The sequence below is a fragment of the Hypanus sabinus genome, chromosome 4 (assembly GCF_030144855.1).
Source record: "Hypanus sabinus isolate sHypSab1 chromosome 4, sHypSab1.hap1, whole genome shotgun sequence".
Lineage (NCBI taxonomy): Eukaryota > Metazoa > Chordata > Chondrichthyes > Myliobatiformes > Dasyatidae > Hypanus > Hypanus sabinus.
In genome coordinates, this window is record NC_082709.1 from 72,031,518 (window position 1) to 72,058,908 (window position 27,391).

At 41.4% G+C, this 27,391-nt stretch overlaps 1 protein-coding gene across 1 annotated transcript; it reads left to right on the plus strand.

Annotated features, from left to right (window-relative positions):
• The first annotated feature begins 15,669 nt into the window (after positions 1-15,669).
• LOC132392286 (cytotoxic T-lymphocyte protein 4-like) lies at positions 15,670-27,176 on the plus strand. Its single transcript, XM_059966108.1, has 5 exons — positions 15,670-15,809; positions 22,222-22,578; positions 24,802-24,890; positions 26,193-26,254; positions 26,781-27,176. The coding sequence occupies exons 1-5, from the start codon at positions 15,743-15,745 to the stop codon at positions 26,785-26,787; spliced, it is 582 nt and encodes a 193-aa protein (XP_059822091.1). The 5' UTR covers positions 15,670-15,742; the 3' UTR covers positions 26,788-27,176.
• The last annotated feature ends 215 nt before the right edge of the window (positions 27,177-27,391 follow it).

Sequence of the window (27,391 nt, forward strand, 5' to 3'; positions counted from 1 at the left end):
GACTGTGGAGGAGAGAAACGTCAGATTATCATGACACTTCGGCAAAACACTTATTGAAAAGATGAATATGAATAAATTGACCTGAGATAATTAAACTGTGACATAGTGTGTTTCTTTTTTTCATACCTATTACTGCTGGGGGTAAGTGTAAAATTGTGTCTGTTGATTTATTGTGATGCGTGCACTCACCACAATGATAGAGGGGAATAATGTGTGTGGATGCCCCTTTGAGTGTTTTACTGAATGTGCTGTGTGCCGTCCGTAATCAGTGACAGGCCTTCGTTACACACTCACTGTACCTATCCAAATTTCTCTTAAATGTTGAAATTTACCCTGATCCATCAATGACCAAAGTAATTAGCAAAATTAAACTAAAATGCTTGACAATAGACAAACAGTGCAAACCATTGGATCTTGTAAATCAATAAATGTAAAATTAATTGAGAAGTTAAAGTTGCGCAGGTAAATTTATCCATTAATAGTGAAGAAGAGATATACAATTATTGCAACTCTCTGTAGAAGGCAAAGTGTTCCAGAGAAAGACGGGGGACTAATAATTTAAAGGTAGCGATGAACCTGAGTACTTAATGTTGGAAACAAAGTTTTTAAAAAGGGAGTAGACCATCAAAGCCTGTAAAGTCATTTGATGTGACTGTGGCTGATCACACGAACTTAGTCCCCTGTTCATACATTTTCCCCTATCCTTGATCTATCTAGCCCAACGAAAAATAACTTTGTTTTAATAACTTGCCTTCAGCTTTTTGCTGTGATAGAGAAATTCTACAAGTTTATGATTCTGGAAGAAATTTCAAACTTTCAACCTTAAATGGCTTTCTGTTTATTTTAAACTGCAATCCCAGGTCGTGGAATCCCACCATTGGGAATGTGCTGCATCTAGATCATCCTGTACTGTTACAATTCTGTAGATCCAGTACAACCGTATCTCATTATTCTAAATCCTTAAAAATGTAAGCCTAATTGACCCTACCTCTCATCACTGAGCACCTTATATAGAAAGAACATCTTTTCTTAGATAAAAAGACTAAAACTGTAGATAGTGCTGGAGCTAGGTTTCAAGTAGGCCATATACTACAATAGCAACAAGATTCCCATACTCATTTCCCTCATTTGGAAAGTCAGCATTCTACCTGCCATCTTAATTGCCAGCTTTAGCTGTCATGATTGCATTTAATGACTGGAGTCCAAGTCTGGTTGGACTTCCTCCTTTCCCAATCTATCATAATTCAGATCACTTTTTTTTCTGTTATTACTACCAAGTGAACAACCTCACATTTGTCCTCATTATACCACATCTGCTCTTTCCTCAATGCCTAATCTCCCACCCAAGTGTGCCATTCAAAAACTTGGAAATATATTTAATTTCCTCATCTGAATCTTTGATATATATCACGAATAGATGAGTTGCCAGCACAAGCCTTAAGGTACCCCACTAATCACTACCTGCTGGTTAGAAAAAGACTCATTTATTCTGAATCTTTTGTTTCCTGTAATCTGCATCTTACTCTCCTATGCTTTACTTTTTGCATGCTAATCTCTTATGTGAGACCTTATAAATCCAAATGCACCACTGGTTTTCCCTCAATTATTCTGAACTTGTTATTTTTTTCCCAAGGAAAGAGAAGACATTAAAGAATATATGACTAACGGGTAATGAATGCTGACACTGGAGAGGGTCTAGAGGAAATTCACAAGAATGATCCTGGATTGAAAGGATTAATGTGTGAGCAGCATTTGATGGCTCTGGGCCTCTACGCACTGGAGTTCAGAAGAATAAAGGGGGATCTCACTGAAACCCATGGAATATTGAAAGGCCTAGAATGAGTGGATATGGAGAGGATGTTTCCTATAGTGAGAGAGTCGAGGACCAGAGGGCACAGCCTAAAAATAGGACATTCCTTTAAAACAGATGTGTTGGAATTTCTTTAGCCAGAGGGTGGTGAATCTGTGGCCAATTCCATGAGTATAGTTAAAGCATAGTTTCTTGATTAGTAAGCGTGTCAAAAGCTATTGGATGAAGACATTAGAATCAGATAGTATCAGCCATAATGGAATGGTAGAAAAGATTCAGTGGGCTGAATGGCCTAATTCTGCTCCTATGTCTTATGGTCTAAATTATGGCTAGCATTCCCAGCCTCTAAAAGATCTGGCTGCAACTGGTCAGTGTTTAGTAGATCCTTCCAGTATGTTCCCTTGATTTTAGTTCAGTCCCAGTAGATTGAAGTGAGCAGTTGGGAACTTGGCAATCTAGAAGAGAGCTCCTCTACCGTCAATTGTCAGAAAATGCAATAATATTATTGCAACAGAATAATTATAAACTAAATTAATCACGAATCTCTGGTTTTATGGAGGGCAAAAATTAGGAATTTTGAAGACAACTAACAGTGTCAACAAGAGAAAGCTGGAGGATTTAACACTGGGAATTTATAAGGCACCTGATTTGACACAAAGCAAGGTCTTACAGAGATAGAATAGCTAGCCCAGATGATGATTAATTAATCAATCGGTTTACAGCAAATGAGGTACCAAGCAGATCAAGAACTGATCTCAGCAATATAGAATCCATGTTAGTGACAAAAGACAAAACCCTAGAAATTCTAGTCTGTTTTTCTCATGTAGGTAATGTGTAAACAAAAGTCAATGTTGACATGCATCACCCAAAAACTAGCAAAACTGCTAACTTGGCAGAACATTCAAAATTCTTATTAGCACTTCCATCTGTTTAAGTTAGGCTCATGAAGTAATTAGAGTGTATAAAGGTGAGCATAATCACCACACACCCTCACTGTATCAAATTCTATCACCTTTCTGATTAAGTGTACTTAAACCTCTCATAGAAGACACTATTTTAACTCCTCATGCACAACAGTGCTTATTAAAGGATGACCTTTGATGTTTGCAGAAGCTGGAGATCCAGCTGCATTTGATTTCAGAGCTGTTAATGAGAACAATTAATATCTCATTGCCACGGATGTTTACTGGTTGTATAGCAAGGCCAGGAGCAGAAAGGAGGATAAGAAGGATTCACTGTTTGTGGGTGGAGCTGCATCTCCACCAAAGAAACTGTAAGGTGCTCTTTCCCTTCACTTGTCTGCTTAGCCTCTGATCAGTATCACTTGGAGCCATGGCAGCAGGTGGTAGATGGTTGTATGAACAGCTGGTGCGTATCACAAGTCCTGGTTATGCAACCACTGATTCCAGGCAGACAATCTCTGAAGAGTGTTGGTAACAGCTCAATTCACCTCTTGTAAAGACACTGCCAGAGGAAAATGGCAAACCACTTCCTTAGAAAAAATTGCCAAGAACACTCATGGTTATGGGACCATCACTGCCTACATCATAGGCATAGCACATAATGATAATAATGACTGTGTATATTGACCCCATCAATGAACCTCATGTTTAGAATATACCACACCTTGACAGAAGTTGAGGGTGTTGACTAAAGCCTGCTCCTCTCTGAATTCTGCTCAAAATGGAAGCAATGGTACCTGAGTAGTGGCTTCAGCAGTAAAAAAAAATTGACAGATGAACTACTGCATTCATGTAGATGACAAGACTCAATGGCTCTTTCATGAAGCTGCTTCTCCTGTCACTTCTGTTCATAGTACATGAACAGAATACCCATTTTATAGAATACCAAACCCTTATTTAATAGAAAATAAAATTATTGAAACACCTCAACCTGTTACAACTTGAAGGTATGTATCATTCATTGCCTGGGCATAACCTGGGGACTATATATGTGGGTCATTATTTTATTCAGTGACATTCTTACAGGGTTTTTTAGCTCTCTTTTTGTGCTACTTATTTTAAATATATATCATAGTGTAATTTATAGTTTTTATTATGTATTGCTCCCACAAAACAAATTTCACAACATATCCAAGTGAAAAAAAATTGGATAGGTATATGGACAGGAAAGGAATGGAGGGTTATGGGCTGAGTGCAGGTTAGTGGGACTAGGTGAGAGTAAGCATTCAGCACAGACTAGAAGGGCTGAGATGGCCTGTTTCCATGCTGTAATTGATTTTAAACCTGATTCTGATATGCTGTTTTTAAAATTAACTCAAGTGAAAATAACTGGCAAAATAGCTATAAGGAAAGTCACGCAGCTAGTGTTTACAGTCTTGATTGCTCTGCCGAAGTGTAATAAATCAGATTTAACTATAATATTTAAAGAAAGGAGTTTGACAAACATTAGAAAGGGAAAAAAAACAATTGTTGGGCTACAGTGAGAGGGTAAGAAGGCAAACTGGCTGGATTACTTAACAGATATAATCATTCTGTGATTCTGAGATACAAGTGCATGTTGAGCAAACTATTTTGAGAAAATGTGGTTTTAGCAATCCTAGAACAGTAAATTATTCCAGCAGATAAGAGTGTACGTGGTCTAAGTCAACAAACAAGATCAACAGTGTTAAGCCGCTCCTGTCATAAGCATTTGAAATTTAGCAACCGAAGATATTATACCAGAAAGTGAAAATCAATAAAATTACAGCTGCTGGAAATCTGAAGTAAAACGTGTTGTAATGCTCATCAGGTCAGGCAACATTCATGGAAAGGGAAAAGAAATGATGTTTCATGTTTGGTCAGAAGAGGGAAGGAGGGAAAAGTTAATTTTAAGTTTTAAAGAGGGTGGGTACGATACTTAGAATGCATATTAACATCTTGGTATATTTCTTAGGGTTTGCTAGATATTGGTGGCTAGTGGTAACATTCTTGTTGATACCAATATTGCCTCAGTGATGCATTGTTGATGAAGTTTAATGGTTGATAGGTTAATGTGGGGAATTAGACAGACCAAAAAGGGAGGACTGTAAAAGCTGTGAACAACAAGTGGAGTTAAATGTAGACCAATTGCAACTAACTAGATGGGAGTAAGTTTAGCTGAAAAGGAGAAGAAGCTGTTGAGCAGTTTATAGCTGTGGAAGTGTTTTGGTAAGTGGAAGAAAATGACTGGACATTTGGGAATTGGAAAGTGCTAAAGGATAGGTTAAGTATTCTTCAATATTAGTGGATTTTTTTTTCCAATTTTAACTACATATCTGCACCATGTGAATAAACAATTTACCATTTTTGCTCTGTCTATTTCTCCCTAGTCAACAGATTTATTTCTGCAAAGTTTGCCTTTGGTTGGAATCTGCAAAATACTGCCTAGTGTGGAGAAAGTTTCCATTGTGACCTTCACAAAGGAATGAAATAAATACATGGTTAAAAAAAAATGAGCTAAGGTTATGGCGAAGTGGGGGCGGGGTGTTAAAACTGAGAAGTTGGTATGATAGTGAGCCAACACGAACATAAAAGATTAATGTCCTCTTTCTATGCTGTAGCTATTCTATAGTTTCTTTCTTGTGTTGTATTTGGTAATTTTCCGTCTATCTGCTGTTTTTCTACATTGTCAATATTGATGATTTATATTTAGATAGCACCATTATGTAATAAGGCTACTTAATTGGATAGTTATCAAACTATTTACCACCAAGGCATGGAAGAAAGTAAAATGCCAAGTGAAAGAAAAATGAAAATGTTGAGAGTTAATGAAGGGATTTCAGAAGAATTATGCATTGTCAACTGAAGGCCAGATAGCAGGTGGTGGGAAACTAAAGCCAGAGATGTTCATGAAGTCAAAATTAGACAGGCACAGACATTTTGAAGAATAGGGGAGATTGTAGGGTTGGGAAATGGTAGTGTCAGAATTGGAAGAGGTAAGATTTGAAAATTAGTCTTAAGTTTTAAAACTGAGGTGTCATTTGACCAGCATCTACTATAATCAGCAAAGTACAATAAGGGAAGCAGAGAATAGATGGCCTTATGAAGAGAAGAAGAATAGCCCTTAACTCGGCAGTGCAGTTATTGGGGCACTTTCATGATGGTGTTTCCGTAGCAAGCTATTCTTGTTTTTACAAGGCTGAGTTGCTAGCTCGACACTCAACCCAACTTGGATTCAAACTTAGGAATCTTTGCTCCAGAGTCCAGCGCTGATATTATTGCGCCGCCAAGCGGGACAGATAGCCTTATGGATGACAGGCTCATCATGTTTGTTGGGAGAGTAAGATCTAGAAGTAACAAAGGCATGGGCAAGGCCTTTGGAAAGGTGATTTTCTGGGAGGTGGGGATAGGCAGCCTGACTTACAGAATAAGTAAATGGCTGAAAATACAATTGAGGATCAAATACAACACCAATCTTATCACAGTTTGATAAACTGCTCAGGGTGAGGGATAGAGTCAGAGACTGGGGAATTTCAGTCTTTGACGATTTATTGAAGAGTTTTCAGTTCATCCGGTCCAGACACTAGGCAACAATATAGAGAATGGCACATGAGATTTATCATGCTAACCTGCATGCTGTGCTGCTCAGTTTATTTTACTCTCGTTTCTTTATTCTTTCTTTATTAATTTTTGTCAGAGTTTACTGATCATCTTGTCACATTGTCACTTCCTACTCAGTGATTCCTACATTCTTTCCAGGCCTGGCAGCATCTATGGAAAAGAGAACAGTTGACATTTCAGGCAAGACTGGAAGGAAAAAAAATCTGAGTAGATTTAAAAGGTGGGGGGAGGGATGAAGTGAAGAGCTGTGAAGTTGATTGGTGAAAGAGGTACAGGGCTGGAGAAGGGAGAGAGTTTGATAGAAGGCCATGGAAGAAAGAAAGGGGAGGAGATGTGTGGGAAAGGAGAGAGGGAAAAGGGAATGGTGAAGGGGGTGGGGGGCACTACTGGAAGTTCGAGAAATCCATGTTCATGCCATCAGGTTGGAGGCTACCCAAACGGAATACAAGATGTTGTTCTTCCAAACTGAATGTCAACAGTACAGTAGAGGACATGGATTGACATATCAGAATGGGAAGTGGAATTAAAATGTGTGGCCACTGGGAGATTCACTTTTTCTGAGGGATGGACCATCAAAATTGGCTTTTCTCCAGTTTAGAACATCAACTGGCAGACCAGACCTATCTGTTTCCATATTTACTTTGAAACTAGTGGTGTTGTGATCACTATATGCAAAGTGTTCCCTTACACAAACTTCTGTCACTTGCCCTGTCTCATTCTCTATGTGTTGGTGTGTGGCTTAGGCGTTGCTCTAGTAATCTGAAGGTCGCTAGTTTGAGCCTCAGCTGAGGCAGCATGTTGTGTCCTTGGCACTTAACCTGTGACAACACCGGTGCCAAGCTGTATCGGGCTAGTGCCCTTCCCTTGCACAACATCAGTGTTCAAGAGAGGAGACTTGCAGTATGGGCAACTGCCGGTCTTTGTCCAGGCCTCGGTCAACATCGAAATCGATGGATAGCCGAAGAAGAAGAAGTCTCTCTAATAGCAGATCCAGTATTGCACACTACTGTTAGAACTTCTGCATACTGATTAAGGAAACTTTCCTAAACACATTTGACAAACTATCCCATATTATCTTAATTTTTAGTATGGGTGTGCAATATATTAAAGTTAATATATAGAAAGTTAAAATCACCTACTATAACAAACTTTTTTCTTGCAATGGTCTGCGATTTCTTTACAAGCTTGTTCCTCTAAATCCCTTAGACTGTTGGGTGGTCTGTAATATAGCCCCATTAACATGGTCATTCTTTTCTTATTTTTCAGTTCCCCCCCCAACAATGACTCATTAGAACCCCAGAATATTGAGTTACTAGTCCTACTCCTCCTGCAACCAAGTCTCACTAATGGCCAAAATATCATAATTCCAGGTGTTGATCCATGCCCTGAGCTCTTCTGCCTTTCCTATAATGCTTCTTGCATTGAAATATATGCAGGTCAGGACACTAGACACATGTTCAACCTTTTGAATCCCAAGTTTGTCTGAGGTTTTACCAACATCTGTCTCCACAACCTACCAATAACTGTTTTGCCACTCTGGTTCCCATCCCTGCATCTAATTTAAACCCCACCATGCAGCATTAGCAAACCTTCCCACTAAGATATTAGTCCCCTTCCAGTTGAGGTGTGAACTGTTTCTTAAATACAGGTCCCACCTTCCCTGGAAGAGAACCCAGTGATCCTTCAATCACATGTTCTCTCCTACACCAACTCCTTAGCTGTGGGTTAAGCTGTATAATCTTCTTATTTCTGGCCTCAGCACGTAGTGAGGTTAGCAATCCTGAGATTAGAACCTCCGAGGTCCTGCCCTTTAACTTGGCACCTAACTCCCTGAAAACACTTTGCAGAAGCTCATCACCCTTCCTACCCATATCATTGATACCTTCATGGACCACAACTTCTGATTGTTCATCCTCCCTCTTAAGAATGCTGAGGACTTGATCCAAGATGTCCAAGACCCTGACCCTTGGGAGGCAACATACCATCTGGTAATCTTATTTTCATCCACAAAACCTCCTTTCTGTTCCCCTAACGAATCTCCTATCATCACAGCTCACTCCTTCTCCCCCTTCCCTTCTGAGTGATAGAGCCAGACTCTATGCCAGAGACCAAACTGTTGTGACTTTCCTCTGCTTGGTCTTCTCCTCCCCCCACTAAAAACAGTATCTAAGGTGATAGCCACGGGGATATTCCGCACTGACTATTTAACCCCTTTCCCCTTCCTGACTCACCCAGTTTCCTGTGTCCTGCACATTGGGAGTAACTAAATAGTTATGTGCTACCTACACAGTATCACACCCTCAGCCTCCTGAATGATCTGAAGTTCATCCATTTCCAGCTCCAACTCCTTAATGCAGATTGTTAGAAGTTACAGCTCGATGCATTTCTTGCAGATGTTATCAGGGATACTGAAGATCTCCCTGCTCTCCCACATCCTGCAAAAAGAACATTCCACTAACCTGTCTGTATCTCTACTGTTCGAAATGAGAAAATATAAATGCGCCAAACCTTCTGAAGCCACAAAGAGCTAAAGCCTCAAATTCTCCACTCTTGATGCTGTCCATTCCAACAATAGCTGCTCTGCTTGCCCCTGCCTTACTTTAATTTGTTCTTGCTAATCAATCCTGACCGCTGTTTGGCCACTGCTCAAAGCACCAAGAAAAATAGTAATAATCAATTACTGCCTTTAATACTAAATCAGGCAACCTGTGTTAATTACATCCTCAGGCTCAGACCTCTCCAATTGGTCACTGCTTAAAGCTTCTTACTGTGTTGTGAAAACCAGGAATGTACACACAAAATGACAGAGGAGCTCAGCAGTTCAGGCAGCATCTCTGGAGGGGTGCATGTCTGTCTGTTTAGATTTCCAGCATCTGGAGAACCTCTTGATTCAATGTATACAGTTATTCCTTAATGGGCATTTTATGCAATTCTAGCACCATCTCCATGCTCTGATATGTTATACATATCTAATACAAGCAGATATTCCATTAGCCTCAACCATCTTATCAACCCATTATGCTGCTTTCAGGAATTTGTACTCATTCATTTCTGCATCACATTGCTTCTCTCTATTTCTCTATATCCCACCATTTCTGTGTATTGTGTGATCATGCTTGCACTGCCCAAATGCATTTTCAATTGTATTTTATTTGTTGGTTCTGTCCATCTAAATAATCATTGATACGTTTATGAAATGTACAGCTTTCATTCTCATGATTGTCCACCTGACAATGCTAGTATCTATTACACAAACAGAATTCAGGTTTAAGTTTAGATTGCTGATTTTTCACCACAGCAATTCTGCAGAAACCCACGATAGTTTCACAGTCACTGGAACACTTATCTTTCATTACCTTCTGACACTGAGCCAGTTCTGGATCCAGTTTGCTTTTTTCACAAGGGTTTTCACTTTCCTAATCAATCTAGTAGTAATGTAATCGCTTGAGTTGAGTATGATGTCTTCCAAAGAGGTTGTCTGTTATTGGGTCCTCAAATGGCTGAAAATACCGATCTGGGATGGTAGAATGGATTACCTTAATTAAGAATACCTGTGTGATGAGAGACCTTGTTGAGGATAGTTTGGACCCAAGTACTTGAGTATCCACAGGTGGAATCGAGACACTAAAAACCTGGAGAAACAAAACACTTGACGATCTCTCTAATTGTGTTAATGATTGAGCACTGAACTTCAGTTCAGTTCACAAGAATCGTTGGACTTGTTTGGCACTGGATGGTTGCAGCCAATCTCTGACTGCCTGGGTCTTCGTAGGGTCCATCTTGAGATTGCCATTGGAGATGAAACACGGAAATGAAATGGTCGTCGTGTGAAATTTGGACTTCTCCAAATTGACATAAAGGTCGATTTGTATTTGGTCACAGCCGTGAGCGACGTGCTCCTCCATGGACTTCAGGAAAATTATGACATCATCCAGATAGAAGAAAGCATACTTATGGAAAATATCCTGGAGCACATCAATATAAATGCTGGAATGTTCACAAGGCTGAAGGGCATAACCAGGTACTTGTATTGAATGCAGTCTTCTACTCATCGCATTCCCTTATACGAATCAGATTATATGCACTCCGTAGGTCTAGTTTAGTGAATACTCTTGCCCCTTGGAGAATCTCACAGACAGTATTCATGAGAGGAAGGGCGTAACAATTCTTGACTGTTAATGCAGTTTAATCCTCTAATCAATACATAGCCGTAGGCTCCCATCCTTCTGTATAAAGAAGCCTGCGCTGGCTGGGGGAGGTGGAGGACTAAGTTTATATATTCCTACATTGCACTGCTCACTGGACTTGAGAGCACGTATAATCGATAAGTACCAGGAAGACGATCTGTAGCAAAGTCTGAGGATTTGTGTGGTGGAAGAGTCAAGGCCTTTCCCTTGTTGAAGACCTCTTCCAACTCCTTGTATACAAAGGAACTTCAACTGGCCTGGGTGTTGCAATTTCTTCTGAACCCTCCTTCAAGGACAACTCCTGAGGCTTCTTAGGTGGCAGAGGTGGTTCACCCGATCTCTGAGTCTCCTCCCTAGGTTCTCTAGACTCCGTCCATTCCTCCATCCCATGGATGAGTTGTGCTGGGGCAGCCAAGAGTATCCAGGATCAGGGTGTGAGTGGCAAGTAAATAACGTAAAAACTAACATCTCCCATGTGATCCCCCAGCCTCATCTGCAAAACCACAGTCTGTTGCTGAATCTGCCCAGAACTTAGTGGACAACCATCCAAGAGTTGTGGGCATGGACTGGCTCAACTCTTGCAGTGATATGCCAAGCCAACAGGCAGTTCCCAAATCCAGAAAATTACCTGCTGCCCAAGAGTCCACAAAAGCATTCACCTGCCTCAAGTTCTTACACCAGATGAACTCTGCCTTCGGCACAAATGGGATTGGGAGTAGTGGCTGTTAATGTCACCGTCCACCCAATACTGACAGTCAGCTCACACGTGACCCACTTCCCCACAGTAATAGTAGCAGCCTTCATTCCGACTCTGGAACCACATGAGCTGAGAGCCTTGTGAAACCGTTGTGCATGGGCTCGACAGAGTCCGAAGCAGGAGATGAGTGGGTCACCGTGCAAGTTCTGGGTGGGGTGGGGAACAGCAATGGATTGAAGTCGAGCTCGGGCTAGTCCTCTTTGGCCTCATAGTGTAGCCTCTCCCACACTCCGCCTGACGATTGTCAAGGCAGATAGACTGGTTGATGAGGACCTCCAAGTCCCCTGTTGGCTCTCTCAAGGTGAGTTCATCCCGGAGTCCATGGCGGTACAGAATGGCCAAGGCTTCCTTGTTCCAACCACTCCCTTGCAAGGACATATCTAAGGAAAATAGCACCTACGGCAAGCACTGAAATTGCGCCCCTGTCCAAAAATCTGACACCCATCTTTTAGGTAACTTTACCATATTATCAGCTCAAGTATACAGGTCAAGCTCATTAATCTTTTAATTAACAAATTATGGCACTACATGTAAATTATAACTGCATGTTCCTTGCTTTCACCGATGCAAATTGGTCTATGATGTGATCAAAGTCAGTTTTTTCGGTTTCTTCTCTTTCTACACTCAGCAGAGCAAGATCACAGAGTCTGCCTTGACCCATGGAGGCTCTCAAATATGAAAGTATTACTTTTAACTTTCTAAATGATCTCTCACAGCTGGCGATGGAAACTGCAATGGTTAGCATTATCTGAATAGCAATGTGAAGATTGGGGAAAAAGCTCTCCTGTCTATATTGAACAATAAATTCAAGAAGCTCTTCAGGTCTTGTTATCTTCTTGTTGACCCACCTTGATAGCAACATTCTGCAATCCAAAATGTCTTCATATAGCTGCTGTCCATCAACATCAGAGCTGTACAATTTGCCCAAATTTTCGCACTTCTTCTTTAGGTTGTTACTGTCGGCGCTGTAACACAGTCCCTCGACATCGCGAAGGAACCCAAACTTGGCTTCAGTGTCGTTTTCAGAACCCAAACTGCTTTCAGGAACCTTTCATCCATTTCTCTGTCAAGATGGTCAAGTGTTCCCTTCACAACTCCTTAGCTGTTAACCCAGTGTCTCTCAAGTTCTCATTAGCCATTCATTTCTTTCGTCTCTGACATCTTTCAACTTCAATATTCCATTCTTGACAGAGACCGACCCCTTCTTCGAGTGACTCACTGACCAACACTTCTCCTTCATCATAAAAATGATCTCGGAGGGCTTTCAAATCCAGGGCAGCATCGTGGAAGTTCACGCTAGGATCCTGCAGCCTCTTTTGAATACAGTCAATGCGAATAAGTACTTTGTTCCAAAATCCTAGCAAAATCAGAAAATTGTAACTCAATATGCAGTTGTACAGCTGCCTTGCATCACTTCTTGTTTCACTGGTCTTGTTTTCATTGTCTATCATGTCCTGGAGAACTTGAAGTATCTCCTCTATTTGATGGACTTCACTGCTTCTGTCCTTGCACTCCACCTGATTTTTCCCAGCACCGTGTTGAACGAGAGAAATACATGTAGAGGGCTTCGATGGTTCCAAAAAATGTGACTATCATTGTATCCTGCTTGGCTGCATGTACACCCATCAAGTTGAGTGAGTGATTGTTGCAATTCACAAACACTGCCAGGATTGGAAGATGTACTGGCTCCGCAGAGCGACTGGCAGCCTCACCCGAGTGAATCTGGCATATTCCTCATGACAGCTGATACACGGCGTCCTGGAGGTCATGTATCTCCAAGTTCTGTCTGAAAATCCGCTGGTTGAGGCTGGCAACAGTGGCCAAGAGACTCTTGATACACTGCTGATTCCATGTTGGCTCTATCATACTGTGACAAGAGGTCTTGACGAGGACGGTTTGGACCAAAGTGCTGGAGTATCTGACGCTGGAATTGAGACACGGTATAAAGTTGGAATGAGAACTGGGCAAAAGCTAAATGATATCTCTTTTTAGACTCACTATTAAGCACCAAAACTCAGTTCTCTTTAAAGTTCTCTTTAAACACTCGATTCTTGGCGCCCAAAACACAATTGCCATTTAGCGGGATAGTCCTGAACCCTTAAAGGGGCTGCGCTGGAGAGTTACGGCTCCAAAACACCAGAAGCTGGGTGCATGTCCTAACAGTCTGTGCGTGACTTTGTTTAATGTGGAGGGCCTGATGCACGGGCAGCCACCACACAGTCCTTGACAGATCAGGATCAGGGTCCAGTGCAAGGTGATTGGGGATCTCTCACTGCTATAGCCTTCCTCTGCCTTCACTGGTGTTTGATATGCCATCATCTTCTGTCAGGTCTTGATTAATTTGCTCTTTGGAACTTCTCCCTTGACCTTACCACCATGGGTGACCCTGAGTGTCAATTGGCTAAACTCCAGCGAGCACCACTCTCGGGATCTCAGGAACTCACAAGCCCCTCCACCACGATCCATCGTGGGGTTCTTGGTAGAACAGCTTGCAAAGGCAACATCAAAAGAATGACGTGCATCCATGTCCTTGTTAAGTCGATGAATCCACAGTGTGTGCTCTCGAATAGATGGTGGTGAATTATTATTTTTCTGTCACCAAATATATTTCCTAATAATTTCCCTCCCCCCTCCCACTGATGTCAAGCTGATTGGTCTTGTGGTTACCTAAAGAGCTTTGTCTCTTTTTATAAGTAATAGTACTACTACTTTAAAAGAAACTCTTATGCCACTAGCACCCTGGCTCAATCTGGGGGGGGGGGAGGGTGGGTTGGTTAGGGGTTGCAAAATGCTGGTCAGAGTCTCTTCATCTCTTTCCCTGAAACACAATTTTGTTTGTAATTTTTTTTAATTGAAGTTCATCATCAAACAAACATTTCCAAAAGATGTGTTTCAGATACTGTACATATATATCACAGTCATAGTTGCCTCAAATCTCCACTTAATATTTATCTGAGGTACACACTTATAGAAAGAGAGGAAAGAAAGAACAAGCAAAAGGAGAAAACTATGTACAAGTAGGGAGTGTTTTTTTTTACAACATATTCATTGATATGTGAGAATAAAATCAGGCCTATGAGGTATTATGTTATTAAACTGTTTTTCCCAGAATGAATCAAATTGTTCCAACTTAAGATTAACAAATGCTGTTATCTTTCCATTTTGTAATTTCCATCGATGCGTTTAAAATTGAGCTCTCCTGTGATAGCCATTTCCAGTTAAGAGTCTTTTTACCAGCCACCTAAAAGTTTAAGTTGACTCTTTAATATTGAGTACATGCTATGGAGATGAAACTACTGTCCTTGGAAAGCTCAGCTAAGACCCCTTCTTTCCACATAGCCATCGTGGAGAACTAATGACAGAGATGGAGGGTATTCATTTAATTATGTCTTTGCAGATCAAAGCCGAGCTACTGAGCCCAGCCCCACCTTACTGCACCAAGTTCAGAGCCTGGTGTCTCTTCAAGTGCATAACCAGGCACTGCTTAAATGTGACGAGAATGTCTACCTCCATCATCCCTTTATGTAGCGGGCTCTGGGCGCCCACCACCAATTGAATGAAAATATTTTTCTACATCTCCCTTCTGCTCCTTCTGACAGTTACCTTAAATATGTTTCCCTTGAGTTTTGACTGAGGGCTTGGTTCCTTGTTGTGTGGCTCCATAGGTGATATTTATTTGTATTCTGTTCCTCCACTATAGTCGTTTTGGTTCTTCCCCCCACCGTCTCTCTCTCTCTCTCACACACATTTCCTCCTCCTCCAGTGTCTTTCTCTTTCGTGACGACATTCTCATTCCGTGAATGTTATTCTCCCTCTCCTTTCCAATGTCTATCACACTCATGCTTTCTATTATCTGCCACGAGCTCTTTCTGCTCTTATTTTCCACAGTTTTTCCATCCATAGTGTCTATTACAAACCCTTTCAGATTTTCTCTCTCTCCACCCTCTCCCCGCCTCTCCTCTTCTCTCTCTCTCTTTCTGCCTCTGTCTCTCTAATAGTCCTAGGTTTCTCAGTTATAAAACTATAATCTATTATTTTCTGTTAGGTTCCCTTTCCTTGCTACTGCCTGGCACATATTACCCCTGCGTTGATTTTCCATCACCCCCTTTCTCACATACGTCTTCCATCAAATGCTGTCTGCCATTCTTCATCGCGTTCTTTATTCTGGCAAGCGGCGTGAACGAAGGAGCGCCGAGTTAATTGTGGGCCAGTTCGGCAGAGGGGACCCTTCCCTCCAGTATAAGCTCCTGGCGTAAGAGAACATACCGTGACGGGTGAATGGGTTAGTAAGGGAAATGAGAGTCTCAGCATCAATACTTCCTCTACAGGTTGCAAGTTCGGAAACTCGCTATTTCCTTTCTGCGCATCATCTTACTAAATCAAAGACTCCACTACAGCCCGCGTCACTAGAAGCGAACAGCGGATGGGACCGAGATCTTCGGACTAAATGGAGCGTTTCCACTGTCTACTCTTCTTGGTATTCTTCTGGAATCACAAGTCTGGGAGGGCGAGTGGTAAGAGTATACTGAATTCAACCCCTGGACACGCCGGTAATTCTATCCCCAATGCCGTAGTCTAATATTCACGGCCACTCTGCCCTGCCGCGAGCGGTTGGTCTGGCAGACAAGCCGGCTTTTCCTTTGGATAACGATAGGAGGACAGGTGCGCCGTGTCGGAGTTCAACACAAACAGGAATTGAGGTGGCAGTATCTGTGGAAGCAAGAACAAACGGTCGGCCCGGCACATGGAGCCTGTTTCTCTCTCCACAGATACTACTTCATAGCTGAATGTTAGCAGCATTTTCTGTCTTATTTCCGAGTTGCAGCTTTTTTAAAAAAAATTCCACACAGAAGACTCGAAACCTAATACTACTAAACCGCAAACAGGATTTAGCGTTCTTTAAGTGCTGCTTTGATCGAACACTTGCAGTGTTCTGAACGGCAGGGTCAGGAAAACAACGGAGTAAACTTACCGGGTATTCCAGAACATTGACACGGTGGCATAGGTTCAGCATTTGGGGAATATTCAAGTAGTTAATGCCTAGAGGGAGCACTGTGGTTACATGGAGAGACTGGGTAGGCTGGGGTTGTTTTCTCTGAAGTGGAGGAGGTTGGTGGCTGAAATTTTGGAGGTATGTACGTAAAATTATGAGGGAGCTCAATAGAAAGGACAGTAAAAAAAAAAAATGGTGGTTCCTATGTCACGAGAGCATAGGTTTAAGGTGAGAGGTTTTTCTTGAGGCGACCCGAGGAGATTTTTCCCCCCACAGTGGGTGGTCGAATTCTGGAATGTGCTGCTGAGGAGGCGATGGAGGGAGATACTCTCCTGGCATTTATAAAACATGTAGAAAAGTACTTGGGTGGTACAGGCTTAAAAAGCTACGTGTCTAATGTTAGTGAATATGCTGAGTAGAACCAGGCAGCAGGGACATTGTGAGCCGAAGGTTCTGTTCCTGGGCCGTACGGCTCTAAAATGCTGATTCTGTTTGTGAGAAAACAGTAAGCACCAAATGATTAGTACTTAATCTCTGGAAAAACCCAACAGCTTCACTTCTTCACTTCAGTGAAGTAGATCTGTCACCCTTACCCAGTCAGGTCTATGTAGACTTCAGACCAACTATGTGCTTCTGCAATTTACAGATGGGTAGGGGTTGACACTAAATACTGGCAATGTCAGTGATATCCACGCTCCTATAAATTAATCTTTATTTTTAAATAATGTGACCAGATAATTATTTTTGGTTGTTGTTTGTCCAGTGAGAATGGATCCCCAGGGGTTTTAAGCATGTCACCCAGATCGCAGGATGGGTGCTGGGAAATGCTTTCCAATAGTGGATGGCATGTCTGGAATCTTCCCTCAGCTACCATCAGGCAGGAAGTTACATTCCGCATCATCAGGTTCAAGAGGAGCTACTCCACCTCAACATTCGGCTCCCGAACCAACCAGCACTACCTCAGTACAGCAACACTAGGGCCACTTTGATTATTTTACACTATTATAGATTTTGTTTCTTTTTTTTGTTCTAATTGTGTTCCTGTAAATAGGTTCTTTCTTGTAAAAATGTGTATAAATTATCTTTATGATTTTCCCATAAATGCTACATATAGATGCTATGTGCCTGTAATGATGCAGCAAGTAAGTTTTTAATTGCACTTGTGCATAACATGCACTTGTGCAGATGACAATAAACTCAACTTAGTTAATGAAACTAGAGAAGCGAAACATAATTATCAGAAAGACCTAAGTTACTTTACATAAACATGTTTTACTGGCAAATGGAGGAATTGAACCAAAGAATGGGAAGTGACTGGAATAAAAAAAATTAAAACACTAAAGGAGACAGTAAGCCTATTGTGAATGTGCAGTTTAAAAGGGTTTTTGTCTTCAGGTACAAGGTTTTGCACCCTAAAACCTGTTGGCTGATAAGGACTTCCCTATTTCCCCTTGAATAATTACTTTCAGCCTATGTTCTCTAGTGTTTCATCCCTCTGCTAACACATGAAAGAGACTGGTGAGGATCCTGATGAAGGGTCTCAGCCCAAAATATCGACTCTTTATTCCTTTCCATAGGTGCTACTTAACCTGCTAATCTGCAGCATTTTGTGTGCGTCACTCTGGACTCCAGCATCTCTAGAATCTCTTGTGTTTAGGACAGAACCTGTCCTCAAGCTTGTCCAAGGGTAAATGACAAGATGGGAGGAATCTTCAATTATTTTGGCTGTGAAGAAAATAAGTTGCAGAGCTATAGGGAAATAGAAGTGTGTTTATGGGATAAATGGGGCTGCTTGCTGGGAAGCCAGAATGAAGTCTTCCATGTATTTATAAGTACAAAGTCCACATTTCTCAACATCCTCTCATTAATTGTTCATATCTTTTCTTACTGCACCTCCACAAATGTATTAGCTTGCAGTTCTCTGGATCAAAAGCACTGGTTCACATCTTTCTGCATTAAATTAACATTAATTCACTATTATTTGATTTGCATTAACATTTAAACCTTTTCCAATTTACTAGACCATAAAGTGTAAGGGCCATAATGAGGTAGTTTGGGAGATGACTGAGCAGATCAATAGATTCCACCAGTCCATACGCTATCATGAGGAAATCTGCAGATGCTGGAAATCCAAGCAACACACACAAAATGCTGGAGGAACGCAGCAGGCCAGGCACCACCTATAGGAAGAAGTACAGTCGACGTGTCAGGCCGAGACCCTTCGTCAGGACTAACTGAAAGAAGAGATAGTAAGAGATTTGAAAGTGGGAGGGGGAGGGGGAGATCTGAAATGATAGAAGGCGGCGGGGAGGGGGAGGGATGAAGCCAAGAGCTGGAAAGTTGATTGGCAGAAGGGACGTACACTATACTGGGCATATTAATGGGAATATATGAACAAATCCCTACAAATAGTTTTGCTGGTTTGATGTCAATATCCCACTGTTTAACCCTATTTCAAGAGGGGCAAACTAAGATCATAATCTAAAAAGGCATTATTTAAAACTTTGAGCACTGACCAGAAAATGAAGTATAGTTTTTGAGGTAATGTTCCCCACCATTGAGCACATTTTTAAGGAGCACTGCTACTTAGAGAGCAGTATCCATTATCAAGGAACACACCATCCAGCCCTGCGTTCTTGTTGCTGCCACTGGGAAGGAGGTACAGGAGCCTTAGGTCCCACCCCACCAGGTTCAGAAACAGTTATTACCCTTCAACCATCAGGCTCCTGAACCAGAGTGGATAACTCAAGTCTAAACTGATTGCACAACCTACAGACACGTTTTCAAGGTCTCTGCAACTCGTGTTCTCTGTATTATTTATTTATTCATTATCTTTGTATCTGCGCTGATTGACTTCTTTTGGACATTGGCTGTTTGTCAGTCTTTGTGTGTAGTTTTTCATTGACTCTATTGTATTTCTCTATTCTACTGTATATCCCTGCAAGAAGATGAGTTGCAGGGTAGTATATGGTGACAGGTACTTAATTTCATATTTACTTTGAACTTTAATAAGTAAAGCACTGTGACTTCTGAACCAAGGATGGTGACTGTAGAATAGGCAGCTCTACAACAGAAAACTCAATTAGTCAGCTATGAAACAAGCCTACTGCTCCGCCCCCACCTCCAACTCACAAAAGAAAGAAAAAGTTCTGATGATTGTAATCTGTAAAATTGTTGCTGTCTGGATAAACAATATGTTCTGAAATGATTAATGTAAGTTACCAATGCTGAACTAGTCAGCGGATATGCACTGTCAAAGAATTTCACCTAATTAGGGTTTAGAGACCAATCCTGGGCTGTCAGCACAAAATAAATGATGAGTCTTTCTGCATACAGTGAGCATTTTTTAAATAGTGAATTCTGTTTCTCATTCCACAGATACTACCTGACCTGCTGTTGTTCCCAGCAGTCTCTGTTTTTATTTCTGAATTTCCAGAATCTGTTTTTTTGTTTTGCACCCTTTCATTGGACACCTCCTGTGGAACCTCTGATTTCATTGTTTCATTTGTTGCTGGCTCACAGATGTTGTTTTTATCTGTGGCTGCAGAGGCTTGGTTGCATGAGTGGGTGAATTCAGTGAGTTCTCACGATGTTTATTCCCCTGCCTGTCAGAGTATTGAGTGGCAGGTGAGGTGTACACAGAAAGTCAGCTTTCACCAAACGTATGGTATGTATGTTCTCCATGCCCACCCTAGACCAGAGGCCAATTACAAATTTCACTCAATGTGTAGCAACCCTGCTCTGGATTTGGGTAGGCACAGGTTCCACAGCAATTTCTGATTTCAACATTTATGAGAGATTTGGATGGGGAGGGTATAGAGGGTTATAGTTCTGTGTAGATCAATGGGGATAGTTTGGCATGGACTAGATGGGCTGATGGCCTGGATTTCTGAGCTATAGTGCTCTGTGCTCTGGGAACTGGGCACCACACAGCTGTATTTAGATGCACAAATCTAGTTCCATGCTATCTTATTGGTGGTGCTGTCTTTCTAATGGAGCCCAGTTTTTAAACTGAGCCCATGTTTGCTGTCTCAAGACAAGAAAGATTTCATGAGGTTATTTCTCAGAAAAGCAGGGGATTTTCCTCATTACTTTCTCCTCACTTGTTAGCTAGAAAAAAACAGATTATATGTTTCTTATCATGCATCAACTACTGAGAATTCTCTTTATACAAAAGCCTGATTCATTTTTTCATATTGAGACTGTGCTTGGAGGTGAAATGTGCCTCTGCACCCTCCCACTCAGTCTCTCTCTATTCCTTTCTACCAGGTGTTCATAGCTTCAGTTTCTCCCTTTTTGGGCACATTCGGTATGAACCATCTGCTTTTGCTTCATGCTAAGTTTTCACAACCATCACCTCGTGCCCCATACAGAACTTCCAAAAGCGGATAGACTACTTCAGCTGCCCAGTGGGCTCATTTGAGCCTCCCACCTTTCCCAAATGGTATTTTTAAAATAAGAATAAATAAGGTTCTTGAACAAACCTCTTGTATGATAAAGCTAAACTCTTGATCTCATAATCTACTTCATTGTGCCCTTTGTGCTTCATCTGTTTCCCTTCACTGTACTTCCTCTGTAACTGTAACACTATAATACTGCATTCTATTATTGCTTTTCCTTATTACCACCTAGTTGTATTAATGAAAGGAATGCACTAATTGGATTAAAAGATTCAAAGTACATTTTTGTTGAAGCATGTATGCAGTATACAACCCTAAAATTCGTCTTCCCCACAGACATGCACGAAACGAAGAACCGTGCAACTGACCCATTCAAAGAAAAACATCAAACATCAAACCCCCCTCCCCTCACGTACAAAAAAATTGTGCAAGTAGCAACAAAAAAAAAGCAAGCAAAAACACAGAATATAAAACACAAAATCAAAAGATCGTGTGGAGGCTTTTTCCCAGGGCTGAAATGGCTAACAGGAGGGGACATAGTTTTAAGGTGTTTGGAAGTAGGTACAAGGGGAATGTCAGAGGTAATTTTTTCACACAGAGAGTGGTGGAAGTGAGGAATGCACTGCCAGTGATGGTGGCAGAAGCGGATACAATAGGGTCTTTTAAGAGATTCTTAGATAGGTACATGGAGCTTAGAAAAATAGAGGGCTGTGTAGTAGGGAAGTTTCTAGGCAGCTTCTGGAGTCGATTACACGGTCGGCACAACATTGTGGGCTGAAGGGCCTGTTATGTGCTTAAGTTTCTATGTTCTAACAGGCACATTTCAGTATAATTCAGCTCAGTGTTCATTATCTACAGGCTGCTCCGATTCATGGAAAGTGTGTGTAAACTCAAACCGGTTTATAAATGGTATAAATCCTGGAGGATGAACTCAGCAAGCCTGGCAGCAACTATGGAAAGGAATAAAGAGTTGCTGTCTCAGGGTGAGACCCTTCATCAGGACCCCACTGTCTGGTGAAGCAAGTCCCAATGAAGGTCCCAGCCTGAGACGTCGACTGTTTATTTCTCTCCATAGATTCTGCCTGACTTGTTGACAAAATCATTTTGTGTATGCTGCTCTGGATTTCCAGCAACTGCAGAATCTCTTGTGTCTATAAATGGCATGATCATTTGTAAATGGATAATGGGATACTTACTCATTATGGCACAAAAGGAGGTTGTTTTCCCATTAAGTTCTCGCCGGCCCCTGACAGATCATTCCTCCTCTCCTTATTTCCCTGCAACTTGTTCTCTCTCACAAGCCCATCAACAGCCCTTTGATTCTTTTGGCTCTTCCTACTCTAACAGGCTATCCTACAGTGGCCGGTTAGTCTACCAGTACATCTCTGAGAAGCAGGGGAAGTGTTCAAACTCCTCGAATCCTGGCTGCTCTCAGGATGTTGAGGCAGCAGGATTACGCATTGCGACATCAATTGTAATGTACATAACAATTTCATCCAAGTGAATGTTTTTCCTTTCTTTCTTTCCTCACAGAGCTGAATGTTTCTCAGCCCGCATGGCTGGGCGTTTCAAGCACAGGCAAGCCTGCTCTGGACTGCATGCACAACTCTGACAACAATACCGAGCTGAAACTAACAATTCTTAAGGGGAATCAGAAATCATTTTTTTGCTTTGGTACCACAACTGCAAACTCACAGTCTTTCATATCAAATGAACCCCTTCGCTGTCATTTTGAACGGATCCCAAACAAAGTCTCCGTCATGATACTTGGACTGAACTCTTCATTGGTCGATCATTATTATTGTAAGATTGAGAAATTGTATCCTCCACCTTACGAATCCAGACTTGGAAATGGTACATTCATCTACATCAAAGCAGAAGACATGAAATGTGAGGAAATTTTCTTATTGATACAGTATTAGTTTTTTTTTGTGTTAATGTGGGTGTTCATCAGCATGAGGCAAACATGAAGAGCAATTGAACCCTTTTAATTTAATATTCCTGGAGTGACTATCAGAGTGCGTACAATTAAATTAGATAGAGAACTATGCTTTTTTTTGTTCCAAAGGCACTCAATGGCCACTTTATTGGGTATATCTGTACACTTGCTTGTTAGTGCAAATATATAATCAGAAAATAATGCAGCTCCAACACAATGCATAAGGGATGCAGACATGGTCAAGAAGTCCAGTTACTGTTCAGGCAAAACATCAGAATAGGGAAGAAAAGTGATCTAAATTACTTCGATAATGAAATGATTATTGGTGCTAGATGGGGTGATTTGAATATCTCAGAAACTGCTGATCTCCTATGATTTTCAAGCACAACCTTCCCTAGAGTTTCCGGTGAAAAACAAAATATTATCCAGTCACTGGCAGTTGTTGGGTGAAAATGCCTTGTTAATGAGAGAGGTCGAAGGAGATCGGCTAGACTGGTTCAAGCTGACAGGAAGGCCACAGTAACTCAAATAGCCAAGCGTCACCACAGTGGTGTGCAGTAGAGAATCTCTGAATGCACAACATGTTGAACCTTGAAGTGGATGGAGTACAGCAACAGAAAATCCCAAAGATACACTCAGTGACCATTTTATTACGTACAGGAAGTACCTAATAACGTGGCCACTAAGTGTATATTCCACGGCCACACCTCCAGGAAATGCCCTCCTGAAGTACAGATGTGATGTTTATCCCTTTCCCCATTCAGTCGTTTTGACTGGAAGGCTTGTGCCAAATTAGATGTTGTTTATGTTTCTGGACGCAGATATCAATATAAAGTTTAAGGTGTTTAGTCAGGCCTTTAAAATGTAATTTTGACCATAAGACAAAGGAGGAGAATTTGGCCATTTGGTCCATCGAGTCTGCACTGCCATTCTATCATGGCTGATTTATTACCCCTCTCAGCCACATTCTTCTGCCTTCTCCCCATAACCTTTGACACCTTTACTAATCAAGAACCTATCAACCTCCACTTGAAGGATGCCCAATAACTTGGTCTTTGCAATGAATTCCACAGATTAACCATCCTCTGGCTAAATTTATTGAGAAAGATTAATTCGATTGAACTAGATTGATTTCTAACTCTACATTTTAGCTTCCATTAAAAGAGTGAATTCCAGAATCATTAATAACTTTGTCTTGATAAGTCAATTCATATTATAGGATGTTCCTGATAACAACATTGACTCACTTAGGCTCTCCTCTTGTTCTCCTTCATTTACACTTGATTATCCTGAGTAGTTTTATTTATAATTCTAAATTTTCCTGTGGATCTTTGGCCACTTGCAAACGCACACTAGTCTTTAAATTAAAATACAACTAGAATGTGCCAAAGAGATTTGGTTGAGATTTTTCAACCAAATGTACATCAGTTGACAACAGGCTGTGATCTGAAGGCAGTTGCAGAGACTTGAATTTATAAATTCTAGGCTTCCACTGTTGCATAATAAGGAAGTAAACACAATTGGAGATGCAGTATTTTGGACGCCATGGGATAATAGTGAGGAAGGAGATTACTTCGTTAGGATCAAATGGCTCTTTGATCTGAAGAAGTTAGATTTTATTTTCCCACAACAGCGAGTTTGCTTCAAGTGTCTTCACAGAATGGGATGAAGGAGAGAAAGGAGATGCACAAAATAAGTACCACTCTTTAACTTGCCAAATGAACAAGCTAGTATTACAACTCTTCTTTGCTTAGCATATTTATTCCAAAATCTGGATGTCCATTCTCCAGTGATCATGAACCTCCGTCTATAAAAAGCAGTTTCCCCAGAATCCATGATCAGTTATGGGCAAGGGTTCATTATTTATACCATGCATCAGCTAGGAAAAGTGTTCTCCAATTTTGTACCCGGCTCCAGTACTAAGGTTAGATTCTTATACCTGAAGGAAGAGTATTCCCTTCTTGGCTGCAGGAATCCCCTAACCACTTTGGTTAATTCAGTAGGAAACTGCACTCTTTTGTAGACAACTCTGAGCCTTAATAGGGAGTGAGGTTTTTGTGGAAAAGTAGTGCAAGGGGCAGAATCCTTCTGCCTTGGTTCCAATAAGATTGACACAGCTGGGATGACCAGATCTCCAAAGTGTTTGTAATCCATGATGCTTTATTGTATTTCAGGTTCTCAGTTTCCCTTCTTCCTGATTGTGGGAATTCTACTGCTTCTGCTTCTAATCTGCATAGTTTCCGCCATCATTGTGATAACCAAAGTAAGTGGAAATCAAAATATTCTGATTGCTTGCTTAAGCAGAGATGAACCAAGGGTGCTTTATTGATTCTGTGTATACTTCCCTCTGCCTCAGGTTAGCAGCCATTCTCCCCTCTCTCCAACCCTATCAGACAGAAGATATTGAAGTTTGACAACACACAGCACCGGGATCAAGCACACTTTCTATCCTGCCGTTATAAGACTCTTAAACAAATGCCTTTATGATAAAGATGAACTCTTGATCTCTCGGCCTACCTTACCATGGCCCTTGTACGCTCAGTGGCTACGTTATTAGGTACTCTTGAGACTGCTGTGCGTGAAAATCACAGACCAGCAGTTTCGGAAATACTCAAACCATTAAAGCTATGCTCTCTATAATTTAACATTTCCAAGCTGGGAGAAAGACTCTGACTCTCTTCCCTGCTTATACCTCTCATAGTTATAGAAACATACAGCACAATACAGGCCCTTCGGCCCACAAAGCTGTGCTGAATGTGTCCCTATCTTAGAACTACCTAGGTTTTACCCATAGCTGTCTATTTTTCTAAGCTCCATGTATCCATCCAGGAGTCTCTTAAAAGACCCTATTGTATCCACCTCCACCACCGCCGCCAGTACCCCATTCCATGCACTCACCACTCTCTGCGTAAAAAACTTACCCCTGACATCTCCTTTGTACTTACTTCCAAGCACCTTAAAACTGTGTCCTCTCGTGCTAGCCATTTCAGCCCTGGGGAAAAGCCTCTGACTATCCACACGATCAATGCCTCTCATCATCCTATACACCTCTATCAGGTCATCTCTCATCCTCTGTCGCTCCAAGGAAAAAAGGCCAAATTCACTCAACCTATTCTCATAAGGCATGCTACCCAATCCATGCAGCATCCTTGTAAATCTCTTCTGCACCCTTTCTATGGTTTCCACGTCCTTCCTGTAGTGAGGCGACCAGAACTGAGCATAGTACTCCAAGTGGGGTCTGACCAGGGTCCTATATAGCTGCAACATTACCTCTCTGCTCTTAAACTCAGTCCCACGATTGATGATGGCCAATGCACCATATGCCTTCTTAATCACAGAGTCTAGTAAAATAATATTCACACTGATGTTTCAATATCCTTCCAGGACCTTGTTCTAGTTGTGGGCCTTCATGCATCTATCTCCTCCAACACCCCATTTCAATTTTCTTTGCCCCATCAATGAGATCTTCCCCTCATCCGAAGACACAACTTTAATGAAAATCATTGTTTTTCTTGAACCGGTTGCTGGGTGTGTTACAATAAATGTGTCTTTCTGATTCCTGCAGAAAAAAGTGAAGAAAACCAACGTGAATCCAGTGTATGAGCAAATGGCGCCCACTAGAGGGAGGTAAGCACAATAGAATGGGACAAAATGGATACCAAAACAACCACTAATCTTTCATACATCTTCGGAATAAAAAATATGATAAGCGGGTAAATAAATGGCAGTGATTACATTTCACGAAGGATTAATGTTAAGAGTACGGGCTAAATCTCAACTTAAAGATAAAAACATTAGCTTATTTGCTACGTGTACTGTACATTGCAACATCAAGGCGTACTGTGAAATGCATGGCTTACCTCTACAACCAACACAGCCCAAGGATGTGGTGAGGGCAGCCCACAAGTGTCACCTTGCTTCAAGCTCCAACATAGCACGGTCACGACGTACTCACCCCAAACGCTAACCATCCATGTTTGGAATGTGGGAGGAACCCCACACAGTCACTCAGAGAACATGCAGACTCATTGCAGTCTGAAGTGTTATGCTAATTGCTCTGCTTCCGTGCTGTCCTTATCAAAGAGAATAAGGCAAGAAATTGAAAATAAGATGAAAATAACTTTCAACTGTATTATTTTTGTTTGGTGTTCAGAAAATAAAATGGTGGGATGCAGGCTGATGAAGAAGCGATACTACGCAACCTACATGTACACAGCTAACAATTCTGGGAAGCACACAACCACAGTTCCATGATGAATTTGATTGCAAATCCTACCTGTGATTGGGTACCTGGTGGGATTGATTGGAGGATTGTGAGATCCAGCTCTTCACCACATGATGATCTTCACGATTGATACTGTGCACGGTGTAAACTACAGTTCACACAAATTACCAGACTGACACGACTGAGGGCTGCCACCACCGTACAGGACACAAATGGGATTTTATTTGAGTTGGGAGGTGAGTGTAGGGTGTATCACAGGCTGTCTGTTCAGCAGGACTATACTTCATGCTCCGGTTATGCATAATTAAAGGTCGTTCCATGAGTTTGTTTGGGGACATTTTCATGATTGTGCTGCCTGATGTGCAAGTGTTGGCAGTTTTTTCCTGTTTCTATTTGTAATAAAAAAGTATTATGTTAAACTCAAAGTTCTCTTATTTCTTAAAAAAATTACACTTAGTGGCCACTTCATTAGGTACACTTATATGCTTGCTCATTAATGCAAATAAGTGTTGGAGCATGGCCAAGTGGTTAAGGCATTC